The sequence below is a fragment of the Pongo abelii genome, chromosome 5 (genome assembly GCF_028885655.2).
Source record: "Pongo abelii isolate AG06213 chromosome 5, NHGRI_mPonAbe1-v2.0_pri, whole genome shotgun sequence".
NCBI classification, from domain to species: Eukaryota; Metazoa; Chordata; class Mammalia; order Primates; family Hominidae; genus Pongo; species Pongo abelii.
This window is the reverse complement of record NC_071990.2, coordinates 110,459,052-110,477,748: the sequence shown is the minus strand read 5'-3', so window position 1 is coordinate 110,477,748 and position 18,697 is coordinate 110,459,052. Positions and strand designations below refer to the sequence as shown.

The 18,697-nt window shown below is 39.4% G+C and overlaps 1 protein-coding gene across 3 annotated transcripts; it reads left to right on the top strand.

The window, feature by feature from the left end:
- The first annotated feature begins 1,568 nt into the window (after positions 1–1,568).
- On the top strand, positions 1,569–18,292 carry CD164 (CD164 molecule). Of its 3 annotated transcripts, none has more exons than XM_009242129.4 (6): positions 1,569–2,177; positions 4,707–4,790; positions 6,404–6,475; positions 8,267–8,305; positions 14,339–14,395; positions 15,792–18,292. In XM_009242129.4, exons 1-6 carry the CDS (start codon positions 2,003–2,005, stop codon positions 15,956–15,958), a joined length of 594 nt encoding a protein of 197 aa, XP_009240404.1. In that variant the 5' UTR covers positions 1,569–2,002; the 3' UTR covers positions 15,959–18,292. The 3 variants fall into 3 exon arrangements, with proteins under 3 accessions (XP_009240404.1, XP_009240405.1, XP_054413976.1); XM_054558001.2 differs by lacking the exon at positions 1,569–2,177 and adding an exon at positions 2,293–2,878; XM_009242130.4 differs by lacking the exon at positions 14,339–14,395.
- The last annotated feature ends 405 nt before the right edge of the window (positions 18,293–18,697 follow it).

Here is an 18,697-nt window from a genome sequence, read left to right as displayed (position 1 = left end):
ATCTGAGGACTAGAGTCGAACATCCAGGTGACAAATTGTTAAACAATGGTCTGCACAGAGGAGTGTGTTTATCCTAGGGTGGAAAGAAGATAACACACCGAGCTCTGAGAACAGAGCTTCTATTTACATTTTTTTTTGAGACAAGTCTCGCTCTGTTCCCCAAGCTGGAGTGCAGTGGTGTTATCTCGGCTCACTGCAACCTCCGCCTCCTGGATACAAGCGATCCTCCTGTCTCAGGAGGATCCCGCTAGTAGCTGGGATTAACAGGCACGCGCCACCATGCCCGGCTAATTTTTGTATTTTTAGGAGAGACAGAGTTTCACCATGTTGGCCAGGCTGGTCTCAAACTCCTGACCTCAGGTGATCCACCCGCCTTGGCCTCCCAAAGTGCTGGCATTACAGGTGTGAGCCACCGCGCCCAGCCCCTATTTACATTCTTAACCTTAAAAAACCATTAAAGTTGCCTTGCGCTTTCATTTGGTCTGGGTGCCAGATAGTCAAGTGTTAAATATAGAGAGAGGCCTCCTGAGAGAAGAGCAGACACTTCTTCGAAGGGCTTATGGTGGGAGCTCACTTCCCTGACAGCGTTCTCATGCTTCTGGGCTGGATCAGTCAAAACTATCAGCTTTTTGTTTACATCTAAGCAACACTACTCCAACTAGCGTAGTCATTGGAACAAATGTTCATAGTCCTGAGGGTACAGAAGGACGACACTGAAAAGATCCCAAGGGGAAATAAAAGCTTTCTATTTGAGCAAAAAGGTAAAGCACTATGTAGTCATCTTTTTTGGCGTTCGTGGCACATCAAAACAGACCTCACGAAAGCAATTAATATTCCTATATTATTAGGATAACTTTGCATAATTAAAATTACATAAGTGTACAACAGCTGAAAACACAGCATTAAATACAGCTTTTAAAGTCTAATTTTTACCATGTGATAACCGTATCAAATTTTGCGAATATTTTGTGAGACTTGGCAGTAGATGGCGCTCACCTTTACTAAAAGTCTGAGCAGTGCCTGAACACTAACAGGCACTTAAGAATCCAGCTCTGATGCCAGGCAATCCGTGTCCAGGTCAGGTCACTTTTCTAAGTCTCAGTTTCCTCACTGGTAATGTGGGGGTGGGGGCCGCCCCAATGGCCTCGCACCTCAGACCGCTTTTGATTCTCTGGCTACAGTGGTGGAGTTGAGACAGATCGGCTGCTGCAACCGCCGCCTGAAATAGCAATTCGGAAAAGTCAGGTTGGGAAAGTGACAGAGTAGACGCCCTGCGGCTCTGACCCGGGCGGCGCCTCAGCTGCCCACACTATGTGGGCGGCAAAGCACAAACTCCTTAACCACGTGGTGCCTCCATTCCCCTAGGGAGTCCCATCACAGGATAACTTCTAGCAAAATCAATCTTCAAGAAAAAAGGAAGGGGTCCTGCGGAAGATACAACGAAGCACTCTAGGCATCCGCAGCACAGCACAAACTTAGTTCTTGTGAGCCGCACAAAACCAACTTCCGCCCCAGCGGAGCTGCGTCCGGAAGGCGCGGCCCCGGAGGTCACGTGGGGCCGCGGAATTATGGCCTGTCGGGGCGCTCAGGTGGGAGCCGTAGGCCACGTCATGTCGGCTGTTCCATGCAAGTCAGGGTGGGGGCCGTCCCTATCGCAGCCATGAGACAAGTCCAGCTGCGTCGTGTGTGGTAATCTGAGGACAAGAAGAACGATTTGCAGAGGCCCCCAGTTTTATTGGCTGTGGCACAGTCGCTTTGAGGGCCAGGTTCCTTCGGCTTCCTCCCGACTCCCCTGCTTCCCCCCGTAGGATTCCCGTTGGTATCGCCCGAGCCCCACCTCCCTCCTCTTCGCCCCCGCACGCCGAGAACAGGAGCCTCTCACGTGACCCCAGCGCGCTCCCGCGGGGGAGCGTAGTCTCGGAGGCGGCGCCGCAGGGGATTGAGGGGTTGACCAAGCGTTACGCGCCGCAGCTTTCTCCCGAACGCCAGCGCTGAGGACACGATGTCGCGGCTCTCCCGCTCACTGCTCTGGGCCGCCACCTGCCTGGGCATGCTCTGCGTGCTGTCCGCGGACAAGAACACGACCCAGCAACCCAACGTGACGACTTTAGCGCCCGTCTCCAACATAACCTCGGCGCCTGTGACGTCCCTCCCGCTGGTCACCACTCCGGCACCAGGTGGGCGCGGGCCCTATGGGCTTCCCGCGCTCCCCTGCCCAGCCGAGTCGCACTGCCTCCTCGCCGTGCGGGCGGGGCCCGGGTTCGGGCCACGGTCGGGCGGGCCGGCTGCGCTCGGGGTGCGGCGGCGACTCCGGCAACATGGCGGCCAGCCTGGAGTCCACTGGCGGCCGGGCCGGGTGGGGAGCGCGCTGGGGGGAAGCAGCCGCACGGTTCCCAGTGGCTGCGGGGCTGGGGCCCACCTCGAAGTGTTGCAAGTCGAGGTGCCTTTTAAAAGTGCATCGTAATTCCTAGTCTCACTTGGGGGTCGGAAATGGGGACGTGGCTTCCTTCCGCGGGGGCAGCGGTGGGGTTGAGGATGGGGCCGGGCGTCGCGCCTCTGAGGTTGGCGATGAGGCCAAGCTGCCTCTCCCTGCCGCTGGTCGTTCACCCGCCGGGCGCCTCTCTCCGGAGGTAGCCTTCTCCGGAAGTGCGGGAAAGAGAAACTTAAAGACGATAATGCTCGTTCGTGTCTCAGACTTGAGTCTGAGAAAGTCACTTGAGATTTAATTACATTGATTTTGCAGCTAGGAATAGAATGTAGCTGACGTTTGAGCACGTAGTTAGTGAAAACTTCACACTTCAAGGTTTGCGAAAAGGAAGAAAAGTACCCATGTATGTACCGGGAGTTTTGCGTACATGTCCTAAGGCTAAACTGGACGGTAGGTAGTGAAACCTAGGAGGTAGATGCAGAGACGGAGATGAGTAAACTCTCCTGACATTGTATGTTTATTCTTTTTTCAATTGTTTTTAAAATTTTCTTAACTATGTCCTGTGCTCAGGTAGCGTAAGTTTAGTAGGTCGTGGAACTGGGGTTTGTGCCCAGGTCTCTGGGTCAGGAGCATGTCTTTTGTTATGTGCAGTCGAATAGGGCTGGTTAAGGCATACATACATTTTAAAGCAGAAATTGCCACATACCGTTACAACACAAAAGAGAGAAGGAAGATAAGTTTGAGGTAATAAGCAGGAGAAACACTAGAGGTTTAAAACCTGCAGTCTCGTATGATTGGTTATTCTAGTTAACATTAGTTAAAGAGTAATGTTTACGTAGTTAACATTGGGTTCTTGACCGAAGAATGCCGAAGTGTAATGATTTTTATCACGGCATTCATATTCTACAAATTCTCCTCTAGTTTTAGTATTTTATAAAAGTTTAATAAAGTATATAGTAAACTTAATGTTTTGTTTTTAGTTTAAGGAAGATGTAATGGTAACATTTCAAAACGAGGGAAGTAAATTGCAGTATAATACTGGGAATTCTAACCGCACTATTTTTAAGATGATAGAGCAGAATATGTTTGTCTCAGTCTTAATTTGGCAGTTTCCTTTCAGAATTGTAGTGTGTGTGTAAGAGAAGGTTGGAAGTATCAAATTAATTTGTCTTTGTGTAATTGAAGTGCGTGCAAAGGAGGTATGTGTTTTCTGGAAATCATAAGTGGATGTGGTGTGGTCTGAAAGGTAGCAAGTTTAGTTCATTGTAAAGAACATCTCAGACATTTCACTCTGTTACACCCATCAAGCACAAAGGTTTTTAAACAGCATGTTTTATCTGTACAAACTTAAGAAAATTTATTTTTACTTTATGAACCCTTCCCCACCCCACCGTACATGTCCCAGTCTTTAGTAAGTACTAATGATGAAGTATTGAAAGCAGTGCCTCTGCAGAACTATTTTTTAGGCAAGAGCAAAGCAAATGAGAATGTTTGTAGGCATCTAGTTTCTAGGAAAATGAATGGAGCCCAATTCTTTTTTTTTCTTTTATTTTGCTGCTTTTTCTCACTGGAAAATGGAGCCCAATTTTATAGTCCGTTCTTCTCCAGAAATTGAATTATGGTGATGAGTACTTGTTTCTGGATTGTTTGGCCTAGGGTGAACTATTGACAAATACCTTGTTAACTTGAATTATATGCACTTGAATATGGGCTTTCAGATGTTGTCTCCATTTGTGGAGGATCCTGTCGAGAGTGGATCATTTATGAATCGAGAATCCCTGGGAAATTATCTTTGTTTGCAGCAGAATGGGCATCATCAGGGCTTGGGTTCAACCTGTTAAACTACTACTGTTACTACTAAAAATCTCAGGGTTTTATCTGATGTTTGGGGGTAGTGATTTTTCTATGTGTAGTGTTGGTCTTATATCAAAGCCTTTTTCTCGATATTTTTATGTATTAAGGATGCTTTGAAATGCCTAAATCCTTAATGGCTGTGGGTGTCTTCCAATAGTTGTTCTGTGAAAAAGGATTGGTTAGATAGGAACCATCAGGCACTGTACTGAGAGTGACCACTAGCTTGTTTTTCTAATGCGTTTACTTACAGCTTTGTAATGATTGGAATTTCTTAGTAAACCAGTATAAACTTTTATCATTTATCTGAATTACTAATTTTGATGCTGTATGTAATGCTTATTGTTCAAAAAGATAAGTAATACAGATTCAAATAAGATACCAACAAAATCATTGATTTCATGCATCTCTCCCCCCAACCCCCCAGAAACCTGTGAAGGTCGAAACAGCTGCGTTTCCTGTTTTAATGTTAGCATTGTTAATACTACCTGCTATTGGATAGAATGTAAAGGTAAGAAACTTTGGGGATGCAAAACTGTTTTGTTATAGCATTTTAAAATACAATAACTCTTGAACACTTGGAAGTTTTGTAGGACATTTAGGATATTGTGCACTATTTATGTTGCAAATCCAATACTCTTTTAAAGTGCCAGTTGCCTAGCACTCCCCCTGAAAATCTCTTTTTGTCTCCCATCCTCCCTTTAGATTCCTTAAGATTTGATAATTAAAGCTCAGTAGTTTGTTTTTTATGAGATGGAGTCTCCTGTGTTACCCAGGTTGGTCTTGAAATCCTAGGCTCAAGCAATCCTCCAACCTTGGCCTCCCTAGTAGCCAAGACTACAGGTGCGTGCTTCCTCACCTGGCTTTTTTTTAAAGCCCGTTTTAAGGATTAAGAGTACTTTAATATGCTGGAATTAGCTGTGAGTGAAGGTTGTGTTGAAAACTGTCCTGCAACGTGAAATACAAAGAGACCTTATGAAACTGTTAGATGCTTAGGTGTAGGGAAGAATGAGGTAGGGGACGAGTTGACTTTTCCTGTGCTTTTGTTCATACAAGAGGTAGAGAGCTAGAGGGATGTACATTGAAATTCAATAAGGTTCTTATTAGAACCATGATATTACTGCATAAATTATTTTAATTTTTTTTTAATGTAAAGTGGTTGCACTTATCAGTAAAACAATCTAGTTGTTTTGGCGGGGTTTTTTTTTTTTTTTTAAGTAAAAAAACCATAAGTTTTTTTATTTGGTAAAAATTTTAAGAATTCTAGAAATTATATCACTACATGTTTCAAAAAGCTCTTTAAGGTATTAACTAAATTGGGCTAAATTAACTTGTTATAGAAGTGTCTCTTTTTTTTAGGTCATAAAATGGGATTTAAGGGTGTACTCTTTCCCCTTTATATGGGAGTATGTAAGAGTTGGTGAATTTTGGAGATGGAGTGCTCTACTTTAAGATTTGTTGGGAAAGGTTCTCCCCTTACTCTTGCTCCAAGTCTACCTATCCAGGAAAGTTGTTTTAGAAAGTATAGAAGACTAAAGCAGTGAGATTTGGAATAGAGTTTCTACAGTGTTAAGGGATGCCTGTTCTGTTTACTAACCTCTTAATACAGACCCTGACCACTTCAACTTACTGTCTCTGCCTTTTTTTTTTTTTTTTTTTTTTTTTTGAGACAAAGTTCTGTATTTTTGGTAGAGGCAGGGTCTCACCATATCGGTCTCGAACTCCTGACCTCAGGTGATCCTCCCGCTTTGGCCTCCCAAAGTGCTGAGATTATAGGCGTGAGCCACCTGCCCACTTTTTAGATGATGGCTGCCTTTCTTGATTGTACAGTAGTCTTTCCACAATTCTGAGATCTAAGTGTTGCAGATTTATTTGTTCAGTATATTAATATGAATTTTTAATGGATAAAAGAGGGATCCTGTGTAATCTCTAAGTCAATGGGAAAAGGAGAATGACAGGGTTTGGTCTGTGGGTTTAACTTTAGGTCAAAACACCTCTAAAGTGGTTCCCCCCGCCCACTTCTAAAGTGTTTGGGTTTGATTTCATAGAGCTTAGTAGCAGAGTCAAAGATAATACAAATGGGTGGTTGATGCTGTTTGTCTCTTTTCCCCTGTCCCCCAACAGATGAGAGCTATTGTTCACATAACTCAACAGTTAGTGATTGTCAAGTGGGGAACACGACAGACTTCTGTTCTGGTAAGTATTCGTATTGGCTGCTTGGAAGCTGACCACAGAGAGGTGAGGAAGAGCATTGCCTCAGAAAGCCTTGTTTTCAGTGCTTTGTTTGAAGCACTGCCATAATGCCCATCTTGTTAGAATTGGAATATGAATAGTGTATTCATATCGATTGATTAAAGGATGATATTTGAAGCTTGGTTTAGTGATTTAGCTATAGTGTGGATGCTGTAAGTGTAGATGCGTTGTTAGCCCCCACACTTTTTTTTTCTTTTTTTTTTTAACTAGGAATTCATCATAGTTTAGACGCTATGTTTGCATCTTGCAGGTCTGGGAAACCTCATCTGGCACTTTTGGTGTTATGATACTGGGGATTGTTGATTGTTAAATTTAGTCTGCAGCATAGTTGGTGCTATGGTTAAATGAGCTTTTCTGTACCCATCCATTTTCTGTATTTTAATCTGAGTAACTTGATTACTTTTTAACCTTTACTATTCGTCCAGCAAAACGTTAAAATTCTACTTGAAGCTGCTGATTTTTCCAATGAGATTGTAAATCAGTGGGAAAGGCACATTCGTAATTTGATGCATAGATAATAATTGAATAGGAAAAAGATTTTTGTGGAGTGTGTCTAACCTTGAAAGACTACCTTTGACTCTGTAATTTTGGTAGGGGTTGCCCCATCCCAATGTGAATTTTGTAACTGAAGATTTCATTAGTACTAGATCAGTTTTACTTCACACAGGGTGCATAATATAGTTAGGTGGTAACGGAACAAGCTTTTTTTGAGACAGTCTCTTTGTTGCCCAGGCTGGAGTGCGGTGGCACAATCATAACTCATTGCCACCTCGTATTCCTGGGCTTAAGCAATCCTTCTGCCTCAGCCACCCCAGAAGCTGGGATTACAGGTGCATGCCACCATACCTGGCTAATTTAAAAATTTTTTGTAGAGATGGTGTCTCACTGTGTTGCCCACGCTGGTCTTGAACTCCTGGGCTCAAGCAGTCTTCCCACGTTGGCTTCCCAGAGTGCTGGAATTACATGCTTGAGCTACTGGACCTGGCCTAAACATTTTAAGTAATTACTTTAATATGTGTTAGATAAACTAATAACTGTCAGACCTGTGGTTTTGTAATATTGTTTAGAGACAAGATTAAGTAATGAAGATTTCGTTAGTATTAGAATGTTTTTGAAAACTGATTTAAAGGAAAACTGAATTTGTAATGCTGCTTATTTGATGATGTACCAGTTAGAATTAGTTTCAGCTGTGAAGGACTAAACCCCCAAATTACAATGGCTTAAGCAGTGGACTGATTTACTTTTCTCTCAGGTAAAGGAAGTCTGGACTAGAGTTCAGCTCTGCAACCATTAGGGACTGAGGCTTCTTTAGGTTTTTACTCTTTCACTTCTCAAAAATGGCTTTGACCCTACTGTCCAAGGTGGGTCCTTATGTTCCAGCCATCACATTGATTATTTTCCTGCCAGCAGGATGAAGAAGGGAATGAAAGAGGCTTGTATCTTACTTTAAGGATGCTTCCTAGAGGTTACGCATGATGGCCTGGATGCACTGGAGACTAGGAAATGTCTTTTCAGGAGGAAGGGAGGTGTTGATAAAAATTGGTGCTTCTATTTCTAAAGAAGAAGAGACTGGTATTTGGGGGCAACTGTCAGTCTCTTCCACAGGTAGTAGTTAAGTGTTGTAAAAATTGTGAAAAGTACTCAAATGATTGCAGGTCAGGAAATAGCATTATAGATTGTGATGTTTTAAATAGCTTTGATGTATATGGTTTCTCTTTTTTCTTTTTTTAATAGTTTCAACGGCCACTCCGGTGCCAACAGCCAATTCTACAGGTAATTCAAGATGACTATTTTCTTCCTTTTCCTTCAGTATTTTTAAGCTTTCTTGATGGATTAATTTTAAGTAATTATGTAAAAGTTGTTAGTATAGTTTTAAAGATGAGTAAAAACTTAAAGTCTTGGACCACAGCAATTAACGTTAATCTCTACCTTTTGTGACAGTGACACATAGCTCCAGTGTTTTATAGTCGGTGAATGTGAGCAGATTTGCTGAGGCTGTGTACATTGAGTCAATAAAGTACTTTCTATAGATTTAGTGGAAATCTTGGGAAATATAGAAGCCTAAAGCAAATTATAATTCTCATCATCCAGAGCACCCAAAATGTTTTCAGTGATTAATTTCTTCTAGTCTTTTTTATGTGTATCTAAAGAAATACACTTTTTATGAAATTGTACGATAATGGTCATGCACCTTTGTATTTCTTTTTTTTTTTTTTTTTTTTTTTTTTGGAGGCGAAGTCTTGCTCTGTCGCCCAGGCTGGGGTGCAGTGGTACGATCTCGGTTCACTGCAGCCTTCACCTCCCAAGTTCAAGCGATTCTCCTGCCTCAGCCTCCTGAGTCGCTGGGATTTACAGGCACCTGCCATCATGCCCAACTAATTTTTGTTTTTTTAGTAGAGTCATGGTTTCACCACATTGGCCAGGCTGGTCTTGAAATCCTGACTTAAAGTAATCCGCCCACTTCAGACTCCCAAAGAGCCGGGATTACAGGTGTGAGCCACCGAGCCCAGCCTGTATTTTCTCTCTTAATGTAAGCATTATGGTATACACTTTACCCATCCTGCTCTTGATTGGAGAATTAGGCCATCTCTCATTCTCCATGCAGTGAACATCTTACATGGAATTGCATTTGTATTTATCTCTGATAGGTTTGAGTCAAACAGAATTTCTAGGTCAGAGGGTATGATTATTTTAAGGCTCTCCAGAAAGATTTATTATTTTCATTCCCATCAACCTGGAAAGTTTTTACCATGCCCTCAACAGCATGGATAAGAACTCCTTAAAATTTACTAACTTGATAGGAAGAGTAAATGTTAAATACTTAACATTTTACCAATATTAAATGCATCTGTTCCAAGACAAGTACTAGGGTAAATGGTAGGGATAAGCCAGCATTTTGTCTACTGTAGGAACAATGAAAGATCTCAGTGAGCACAGCGTGTTGGGAAATTTGTAAGAAGTTATGTGTATTGGGTGGGATGCAGATGCGGTGATAGCTTGGTAGTGAAACTGCACTGGAAAACTTGGAGAGAGCCTCTGAGGTGGAGCAGCGGGTCAGCACATGTGGAGGAGATGTGAAGTAGTACAGTGAGGTCAAAGTGTGTCCCATCCTGTACAAGGTGAGAAGGAGTTAAGCTGGTCCATCACCAGGGCAAGAGCAGAATTGGGAAACACCTTTGTATGCCTTGCTGGTAGACTTGGATGTTATCCTGAAAGATGTTAAAGTTTATAGGTCATATGATCAGACTTGCATTTTAATAAAACAACTTATTCTGGCATTGTGGAGAGTAGATTGGAATGATGCCAGAAGGAACTCAGGAGATTAGATAGCCTGTTACAGTAATTCTAGAGAACAGATAGAGGGGGGCTGCAGATGTTTGCAAATACGTTAAGGAAGTAGAAGGGGTAGGACTTCATGACTGAGAGGAGGAGAGGTAGAGTGATAGGGAGAAGGGGAGGAATTTTCACCAAAGTAAGCAAGAAAGAGGAAGAGCAGTCTATTGATGGTTGGGCCTGTCATTTGGGATTTTAGTTTAAGATGCCTAGAATCCATTTAAGTGGTATCTGTTCAGTATTCAGGAAACTGCAAGTCAGGCAAGAGCTCTTGGCTAAAAATATAAATTGGCATAGGCAGTAGTAGAGGCACTGGAGGAGCATATAGAAAGAAGGGATGGGGCTTGAAGACCAGACTCTAGGAAACAGTAATGTCTAAGGGCTAGGAAGAGGACAGGGGAGGAAATAGGGATGGGGGTAGGGTAGTAAAAAAGCCCAGAGAAGTATGTGCAAGAAACTAACAGTATGTGGTTGTGGGCATAGTTTTTCAAAGGAAGAAGTAGTCAAGTGCTATAACAAGGACAACTCACCTTGAAACACTTACGCAGTGGCGTGTGGAGCTGGCTTGGAACAGCTTTTGCTAGCCAGTTATTGCGTAGTAGCTCTTCCCAGCCCGTGTTCAGTGATACCATGTTGGTAACTTGAAATTGGTTACCATGGAAATAGTCATGCCATGGAAGTCTGCAAATGATACAAAACTTATTTTGAGCTGATGATTATATGGTGATGTGGTCATAAATGTTTAACACTCATTAGAAGACATTGACTAAGTAGGATGTTGAAGGTTGCTGAAACCAGAGGTGTTTGGAGAAAAGTAATTTTCAAAAGGTTGGTTATGAAAAGAAAATGGGGTGCAGGGAGTGGGGGAACAATTTCTTCAGAACTGTTGTTCATTTCTTCAGAACTGGGTTCACTCTTGATGTAGTTCTCTGCAGCTTTCTCCACCCTGGGTCCTCCTGTGAATTGCCATGAGTCTTTTGTGCTATAGCTCTCTTTGGTGCTATAAAGGTGGAAAGCAGCAAGGGCTTATCTGCAGAAAATGCATCAGTTGACCGACACTAGTTGAAGAACAAACCTTTAGGCGGTTTCTTTTCCTGGCATGTGTACTGTCTGCCGAAGAGAGCAAGTGAGAAGTGAAGGGGTAGTTAAACAATGCAAAGAGAATCTAATTTATATAGAAGGGTGTATAATGAGGTTAATTATAATGGCCCTCCTTCAGTACAAATAATAGAATAGCCAAAATATGTCAGATATAGTGGAAAATGTTCATATGAAGTGGAAGATGAACTGTATTAAGCAATTGTAATACAATTTTAGCTTTTGTTATATACATGCCTAGAAAAATGGCAGGAAGTAACCTGTTACTCTGATGGGACTAATTCAGTATTTTTATGGCATTTTCTAGATTTTCTTACCACTAATAGCAACTTTTATAACTTACGATTATTATTATTATTTTTTAACCTTTCCTAATGAATTTTTTTTTTTTCAGTAAAAGAAATAGTAGGTCAACAGAGGTATATTCCCTAAGTGGTGCTTTTATTTTTAAAATATTGTCAATATAATACTTTCTTCAAAATTGAAAATAAAATATTTTGCCTACTTATTAAAAAGAAATAGTTTTTACCTTGTTCTGAGGCTGGGTAACGAGAACCAAATTGCAAATTTGCAGAATTTTTTTTCCTAACATTGTCAAACAATTGGTAATAGTGCTTTGAGATTGAACAGAATTTGATGTGTTTAATTTGTAAAGTGTATTTTTTGTGGTTACACAGAAGCAGTAAAAACCTTGACAGAAATAATGAGCTTTAACATAATCACAGCCTCTAATCTAAGAATTCTGTGTAAGGACCAGTCTTACCAGAGATGAGGTCAAATATTTTCCTGTAAGATTTTCTCAGCATGGAGAGAGAGATGAGAGAACTGTTTAATCAAGAGCAGGATGGATGGAAGTATGTACAACAATGCTTGAAGTAAGGGGGAAAAGAAAGCAAATGGGTCTGAACATATCCATCAGTATTATTTGTATATCACCTATTAGCTTCTAAGTAGTATCAATATTAATAAAAGAAGTCTTAAGCTCTCTGTTTACTCATGGTCATGTGAAAATTAGAATACCTTAGTTTCCTAGGATTCAGTCAACCTTGGGAATATGGGTAGTCAGCCTGTTACGAGAGTCCTGGTCTTTAAAGATCTACTTTTAGCAACAATTCAGATATTTAGCAATATCTGAAAACTGTCAAGCCCTGCTCTTTTAGTGTATATTTACTGTTAAAACACAGAACTTCCTCTTTTATATTAGTAGAATTTGGGAGGATGCTGATTCCTATTGAGGTTTTTGTTCGATTGTTTGAAAGTCTAATGCGGTGAAAAGATTACTCATTTCTGTGCTTCATCAACAGTTATTTGGCACCCTTTCCCTGTCTTTCGTGGGTTAAGCATATCACTTTGAAGTCTGTTCAGTTATGTACTTTAAACAGAAGTAACATTTGTTTTCCAAATTCTCTTTAGCTCTCAAATCCTTTTTTCTGAAATGGTATAAAAATGAATGTTGGCATAGCACCTTACATTTTTATTAAAATATAAATCTCATATGATTAATCTTCCTCATCTTTCCCCAAATCATCCCTAGCTGCCCACCAGTAAGCAGATCCTCATATTGAAGCCCTTGCACTCTGAAGCCTGACTTACCTAATGATTTCCTGAGACAAAATAAGCTCTCTTAGCTAGTGACTCCTATAGTGCACTTTCCAAAAATTTGAACCCTACCCTTAGGACAACCTCTTAATGAAACCTTTCTCAAATGCTCCAGCAAACTTTGAATTTATTTGGTAGCCATTTGGATGTTAGAAAAAATGTTAATTTGTAGAAACTATATTCACATCCTTCCTTTCTGAAAGCCTTGGTCAGACTTCTATTAGTATTCATACTACTAATAGAAACTTAATAGGTGATATACTGGCTGGATGCGGTGAGTCATGCCTGTAATCCCAGCACTTTGGGAGGCCAAGGTGGCAGATCACTTGAGGTCAGGAGTTCAAGACCAGCCTGGGCAACATGGTGAAACCCTGTCTACAAAAGTTAGTTGGGCGCAGTGGCAGACGTCTGTAATCCCAGCTACTTGGGAGACTGAGGCAGGAGAATAACTTGAACCCAGGAGGCGAAGGTTGCAGTGAGCTGAGATTGCACCATTGCACTCCAGCCTGGGCAACAGAGTGAGAGACTGTCTCGGGGAAAAAAAAAAAAAATAGGTGATATACTAATTATTTAGTAGCTCTTTGGATGCTAGGAAAAATGTAAATTTGTATAAACTATATCCACATCTATGAGAACTCTTACAGATAACAACTTGTAATACACATTGTTCAATGTTCCTTTCTTAAGAGTGCTTCAGGCTGGGCGCTGTGGCTCATGCCTGTAATCCCAGCACTTTGGGAGGCTGAGGCTGGCGGATCACCTGAGGTCAGGAGTTCAAGACGAGCCTGGTCAACATGGTGAAACCCCGTCTCTCCTAAAAATAAAAAATTAGCTGGGTGAGGTGGCACATGCCTGTAATCCCAGCTACATAGGAGGCTGAGGGAGGAGAATCGTTTGAACCTGGGAGGCGGAGGTTGCAGTGAGCTGAGAATGTGCCATTGCACTCCAGTCTGGGTGACATAGCGAGACTCCATCTCAAAAAAAAAAACAAGAGTGCTTTAGTCCCTAAAATGATTTTACATTCAAACTAATCCTTCTCAGAGTGTACATTTCTTTAGCGGTATCATCAACTATTAGGTTGGTGCAAAAGTAATTGCAGTTCTTGCCTTTAGTAATGGCAACTCAAATAGTATTTTGGCCTCATGCAGTGTGGTGGACTAGAGCTTACTTAACCTTGGGCTCTTAGACTCTTACGTTGGGGAACTGTGGGCCCAGGGCCCCTGTTCTTATAAAGCTTTATTGGAACATACCATGCCCATTCATCTGCATGTTGACTTTGGCTGCTTTTGCATTACACAGTGCCCAAAGAGTAAAATATTTGCTTTCAACCCATTTAAGGAAAGTTTGCCAACTCCTGAAGTGAAGAAGATAGGCAAATCTCAGTACCCTCGTAAGAGAGAACTTATGACTTTAATAGTTTTTGTCTTAGGAGAAAGATTATGAAGAACCTATAGTTTCTTCACCTAAATGTTCTTGCCCTTGGCAGTGAGCAAGATAGAAGTTTTTGCAAATTTTATCCAGATGTATACATAGATTTTATACAAGATAGATACATAGATATTAACAATTTTATGATTGCTTATTTTAAAATAGACTTAAATCCTAGTATTCTTGGGTGCATAGCTATGTTAGTGAACCATTAACCGAAATTTGGCTTTTGGTCTCTAAAAAATTGGAAGCATGTTGAAGTTGGCAGGATTATTTTTTAAAGCTGTTAGATAACTGGGAAGCTAGAAATTTAAGGTTTTTTAAAAAGACATTTATTTTTCATTCCAGCTAAACCCACAGTTCAGCCCTCCCCTTCTACAACTTCCAAGACAGTTACTACATCAGGTAATTGAGGCTTTTTAGATTAACAGTGATGTAGGATGTGTGTACAATGTTACCCTTTACAATTTCTGTCATCATTTTCCAGCTTTCTTCGTTAATGGTTATGGAACTGAAATTCTTCTCTTACTCTTAGGGGGGATCAAGGTAGTGCTTTGTTAACACAATAATGATAGCTTTGCTGAGATTCCTCTTCTCATTTTTAAATGTGTAATCACATTTGACGTGACACTTTAGAATTAAGTAATAATGTTTTTCCAAACATTTCAGTACAACTTGTATGTAAAATCTAATTTGTAACTTCTGATTACTGTTAGAGATTGGTTGTATGCTGTATGAGAGAGCATGACGATTTGAGGGAAGATAATATATCCGTCCTTTTCACTGAGAAAGGTCTAAAAAGCCAGAATCACTACCAGATGTGCACCTCACTTTCTTAACTGTTTCTTAACATGGCTCAGTAACGTGAAAATTAGCTTGTTATTAAATGATGATTTGACATAATCTAATTTAAATCATATTTAGGTTACGCCACAGGATACTGTAGGTACACAGGTTAGGAATCCTTTCCTCCCTCCATATTTTTAAAAAACTGACACTAATGAATCTTCTACCTGCTTTTTGTGATTTCTTTTTCTTCATGCTTATGCCACCTTCTTCTCAGCTTCAATGAAGTCATTCTGTCTTCACAAGAAGGAATACAAAACAGTTGTGATTAAAGTTACCAACTTGTACAGCCACCAGAACCAGTATTCTTTGATAACTGTTACTTTTTTCTTAGATTATTTTAAATGGGAAATCGCTTTTTCTGTTTCCTCTTGAAACATTTTACTGCCTGAAAAGAAATTCAGATATTTGTTTTTTCCTTATTACTTGATAATACTTTCTCATGTGAAATTTGTTGGCAGGATATGCCTTTTAAAAACAGTTATTTTACTTGTTGAAATTGTAAATTGTATATTATTAAGATTATTTTTGTAACATGAAAAATTGCAACCAAATTTTTTACCTTATACTAGTAAATTCAAAAGTCATGTGAATTTTCAGCACTGTTGACGTTTACACTCACAATTAACTAAAAGTACATAGTCTGAAGAAATTGTTGCATATTTTAGAAGTGTTTGATATATTCCCAGGGCACAATTTATATACTAGGAGAATTTTTCCCATTATTTTTATATTTGTAGTAGTACAGTAGCATTGACCACTTTGTATCCTTGGGTGGAAGGAAAAATGGGATATGGTTATCTTCCTCAATTAGGGATAAATTCTAGCTGTAAAGACTTGAGGAAATACTTTATAGAATTTAACACATGGCAAAATAGAGGCTCAGGTGAGTCTTTAAATTACAATAGAGGACCATGAAACTTAGGATTGTTGTTTCTTTCGTCTTATCTAACAGGTACAACAAATACCACTGTGACTCCAACCTCACAACCTGTGCGAAAGTCTACCTTTGATGCAGCCAGTTTCATTGGAGGAATTGTCCTGGTCTTGGGTGTGCAGGCTGTAATTTTCTTTCTTTATAAATTCTGCAAATCTAAAGAACGAAATTACCACACTCTGTAAACAGACCCATTGAATTAATAAGGACTGGTGATTCATTTGTGTAACTCACTGAAACCAAAATACTATCTTTCAAGATGTCGTACATGGAAGATGCTATTCCAGGATCTTTAAATTTCCATGGATGCATATAGGATGTTTGGGAGCATCATCCATGAAGAAAAAATCAATTAAATCATTGTGTTCAACAGGAATATTTAAAATATTCTGCATGAATCCTGTGGCTGTCTTATTTTAAATAGCTGCTGCTGTGGGATTATAGTTTTTTTTCCTTAACATGCCAAATATAACTTTCTGTAAGTGATGGAAAATGTTGTGCAGACAACATCATGACTCTTGGCAGTTTAAATTTAGTAATTTTAATTTAGTGAACAGAATTGAGAAGAATGTGCCAAATGAGAATCAATTAGGTGGATTTTTGGCTGTCATTTCAAAAGTGGAATAAATTTATTAATTTAGTAGTACTAAATGGTATCCTTAGATTAAAATTTTGTGCTTGATAACAGCTATTTTTTCTACATTAGAAATAAGATGCCACACAAGGAATTACATTCCAGATGTAAAGAAATGAAAGGATACCATTAGTGTGTATAACAGGTTATTGTTATATACTTGTAAAGCACCTTATGTCATTGAGAAAATAAAGAACAGTGCCTTAGAAGACAGTGAAAGGTAAGCTCTAGCTTAATGTCTATGATTTGTTCTTTGACATTAAGGAAGATAAGGATTGGTCAGAGGATGTAACTTGATGTGAGCAGTAGTAAACCTGTTTTAGATATCATACTGTTAATATTTTATTGAAAATTTATTTCAGAGCGGAGAAACTTAAGCTAAAGGCTGTTGTACAAAATTGAAAGCCTTCGTATCTTGAACCTCCCAACATTTTTCTTATGGCTGTTGAAAAGTATAGAGCTAAATTGACTTAATTACACTTTCCTTTGTACTTTAAAAAAAAGTATGCTAGCACTATTGTACCTTGAAAGGATTTCCACCAGACTTTCTTGAGTAGTGACTTCTTTGGTGAGGCAAGAAAGAAATACATTATTTTAGAATCATTTACTATTTAAATGAGACAATCATATTATTTTAGAATCATTTATTTAAATGAGACAATCATTTTAAGTTTTAAGACAGCAGAAGTGACCAATGTAATTTCACAACACCTAAGGATTTTTTGGTTGATCAGGTTACTGTAGATTTTACTGATTGTCCTGGATGAATAGACTGCTTTTTCTTTTTCTCTCCCTTCCTTTCTTCTTGGTTTCCCATAGTATAATAAGCATGCATACTTTAACTTCTATAGTTTTCTTGTTTAGAGGGTCTTCTTCAGTGTTAGAGGATTACTTCTCCCTTGCCTTTGACTCATTGGACTAGTGCAGAGGCTTTAAGTAGTTTAAAATGGGCTTTTGCTTTTCTAGGTCATTCACGTTTTTTATTTAGTTTCTTTAGCCAATAGTGGCTGAGTTTCGCACTTGATTTTCAATATTTTATAGTAAGAAACGACAAATTGCTTTGGTTCATTTCATAAACTGAAACTCTGCATTTAGATAACTATTAAAGGTTGTTAAGATGAAGATTTACTGTTTCTTTGTTACTTGTTGGTACAGCTGTTTGTTTTACTTGCACATTTGTACATATACTTAATATTTTCAAGTGCCTTAATTGTTTAAAATCTCTGGCTTCAAAGTTTCTTGGGGAAAGGTCAGTTTACCTCACATTTTTTGTTTCCATTAGTGGTATTCTAGGTACCTCACAAAATGTATTATGGTGCCATGGCTGTTAGTTTTTAGTGAGTGCTGTAAGATTAATTTGAAAATAGGCAGAATTCCATTCCTCCCAAGGTGGCAGAAATTAGCTACACTGATGTAATTGTCATTTACCTGGGTATGAATTCCCTGACACACATTAATGTGAACATATGTAGCAAATTTTGTGAAAATGTAACAATTTGAAGCTTCTGTAATTTTGAGCACTGCTCTAACAACAAGCATAATATAAAATTAGTTAGATTTTGCAAGTCTACAAATGAGCTCTTGCAACAGAACTCACAGCCTTTTTACTTTTTCCCCTAACTTTAGCAATGTAGTATCTTGAGCCATTAATTTTTGGGTTTTTTTTTAAATCCAGAAGGTATATAGAAACCTTTTCAGATTTTTCATCTGATTTGTTCTTGCAGATGTTCTTCTATCAAATACCTTATTTTACCTTACAGATATTTGTTGCACAGGCAGATACTGCTGTATTTAGACATTTCTATTTCAGTTCATTAAAAACTGCAAAACCAATCTGTATCATGTACCAAACTGACTTAAAATAAATCTACGTTTATTGAATTAATAGTGTGTTACTGCGTTTTGCGTATAAAATTTAATGCTTAGTGGATTTATCTTAGTCCGCTTGGGGTGGGCTTTCTACTCATTTTATTGCTCCTCTAGACCAGCCGATAGTAACTAAAGCACATGTTCATATCGATAGAAAGCAGAGCCTTGGAAGTAATAGGTGGAGGAAGGACTTGGTACACTTGTGGGAGTGATTTGCAAGTTGATTTTCCACAAATCAATAGAAATTATGCTGTAGTTTTCCAATAATTTTTGAGAGGAATACTATCTTGTTTTTATATATCTGAAAGCTAGTTTGTGACTTTCTGCCTTTTTAGTTCATATTGCATATAAAGTAAAAACCAAGAACTATTTGGTATAAATTACTATCAAGCCACATGCTGTAACTTTAAAGTGTGGTTCT

Excerpts from the sequence above, each read along its gene's own strand:
- CD164 (XM_009242129.4), top strand. The coding sequence starts at position 2,003 with ATGTCGCGGCTCTCCCGCTCACTGCTCTGGGCCGCCACCTGCCTGGGC. Across the intron at positions 2,178-4,706 it reads GGTCACCACTCCGGCACCAG|AAACCTGTGAAGGTCGAAAC; the intron begins GTGGGCGCGGGC and ends CCAACCCCCCAG. Across the intron at positions 14,396-15,791 it reads CAAGACAGTTACTACATCAG|GTACAACAAATACCACTGTG; the intron begins GTAATTGAGGCT and ends CTTATCTAACAG.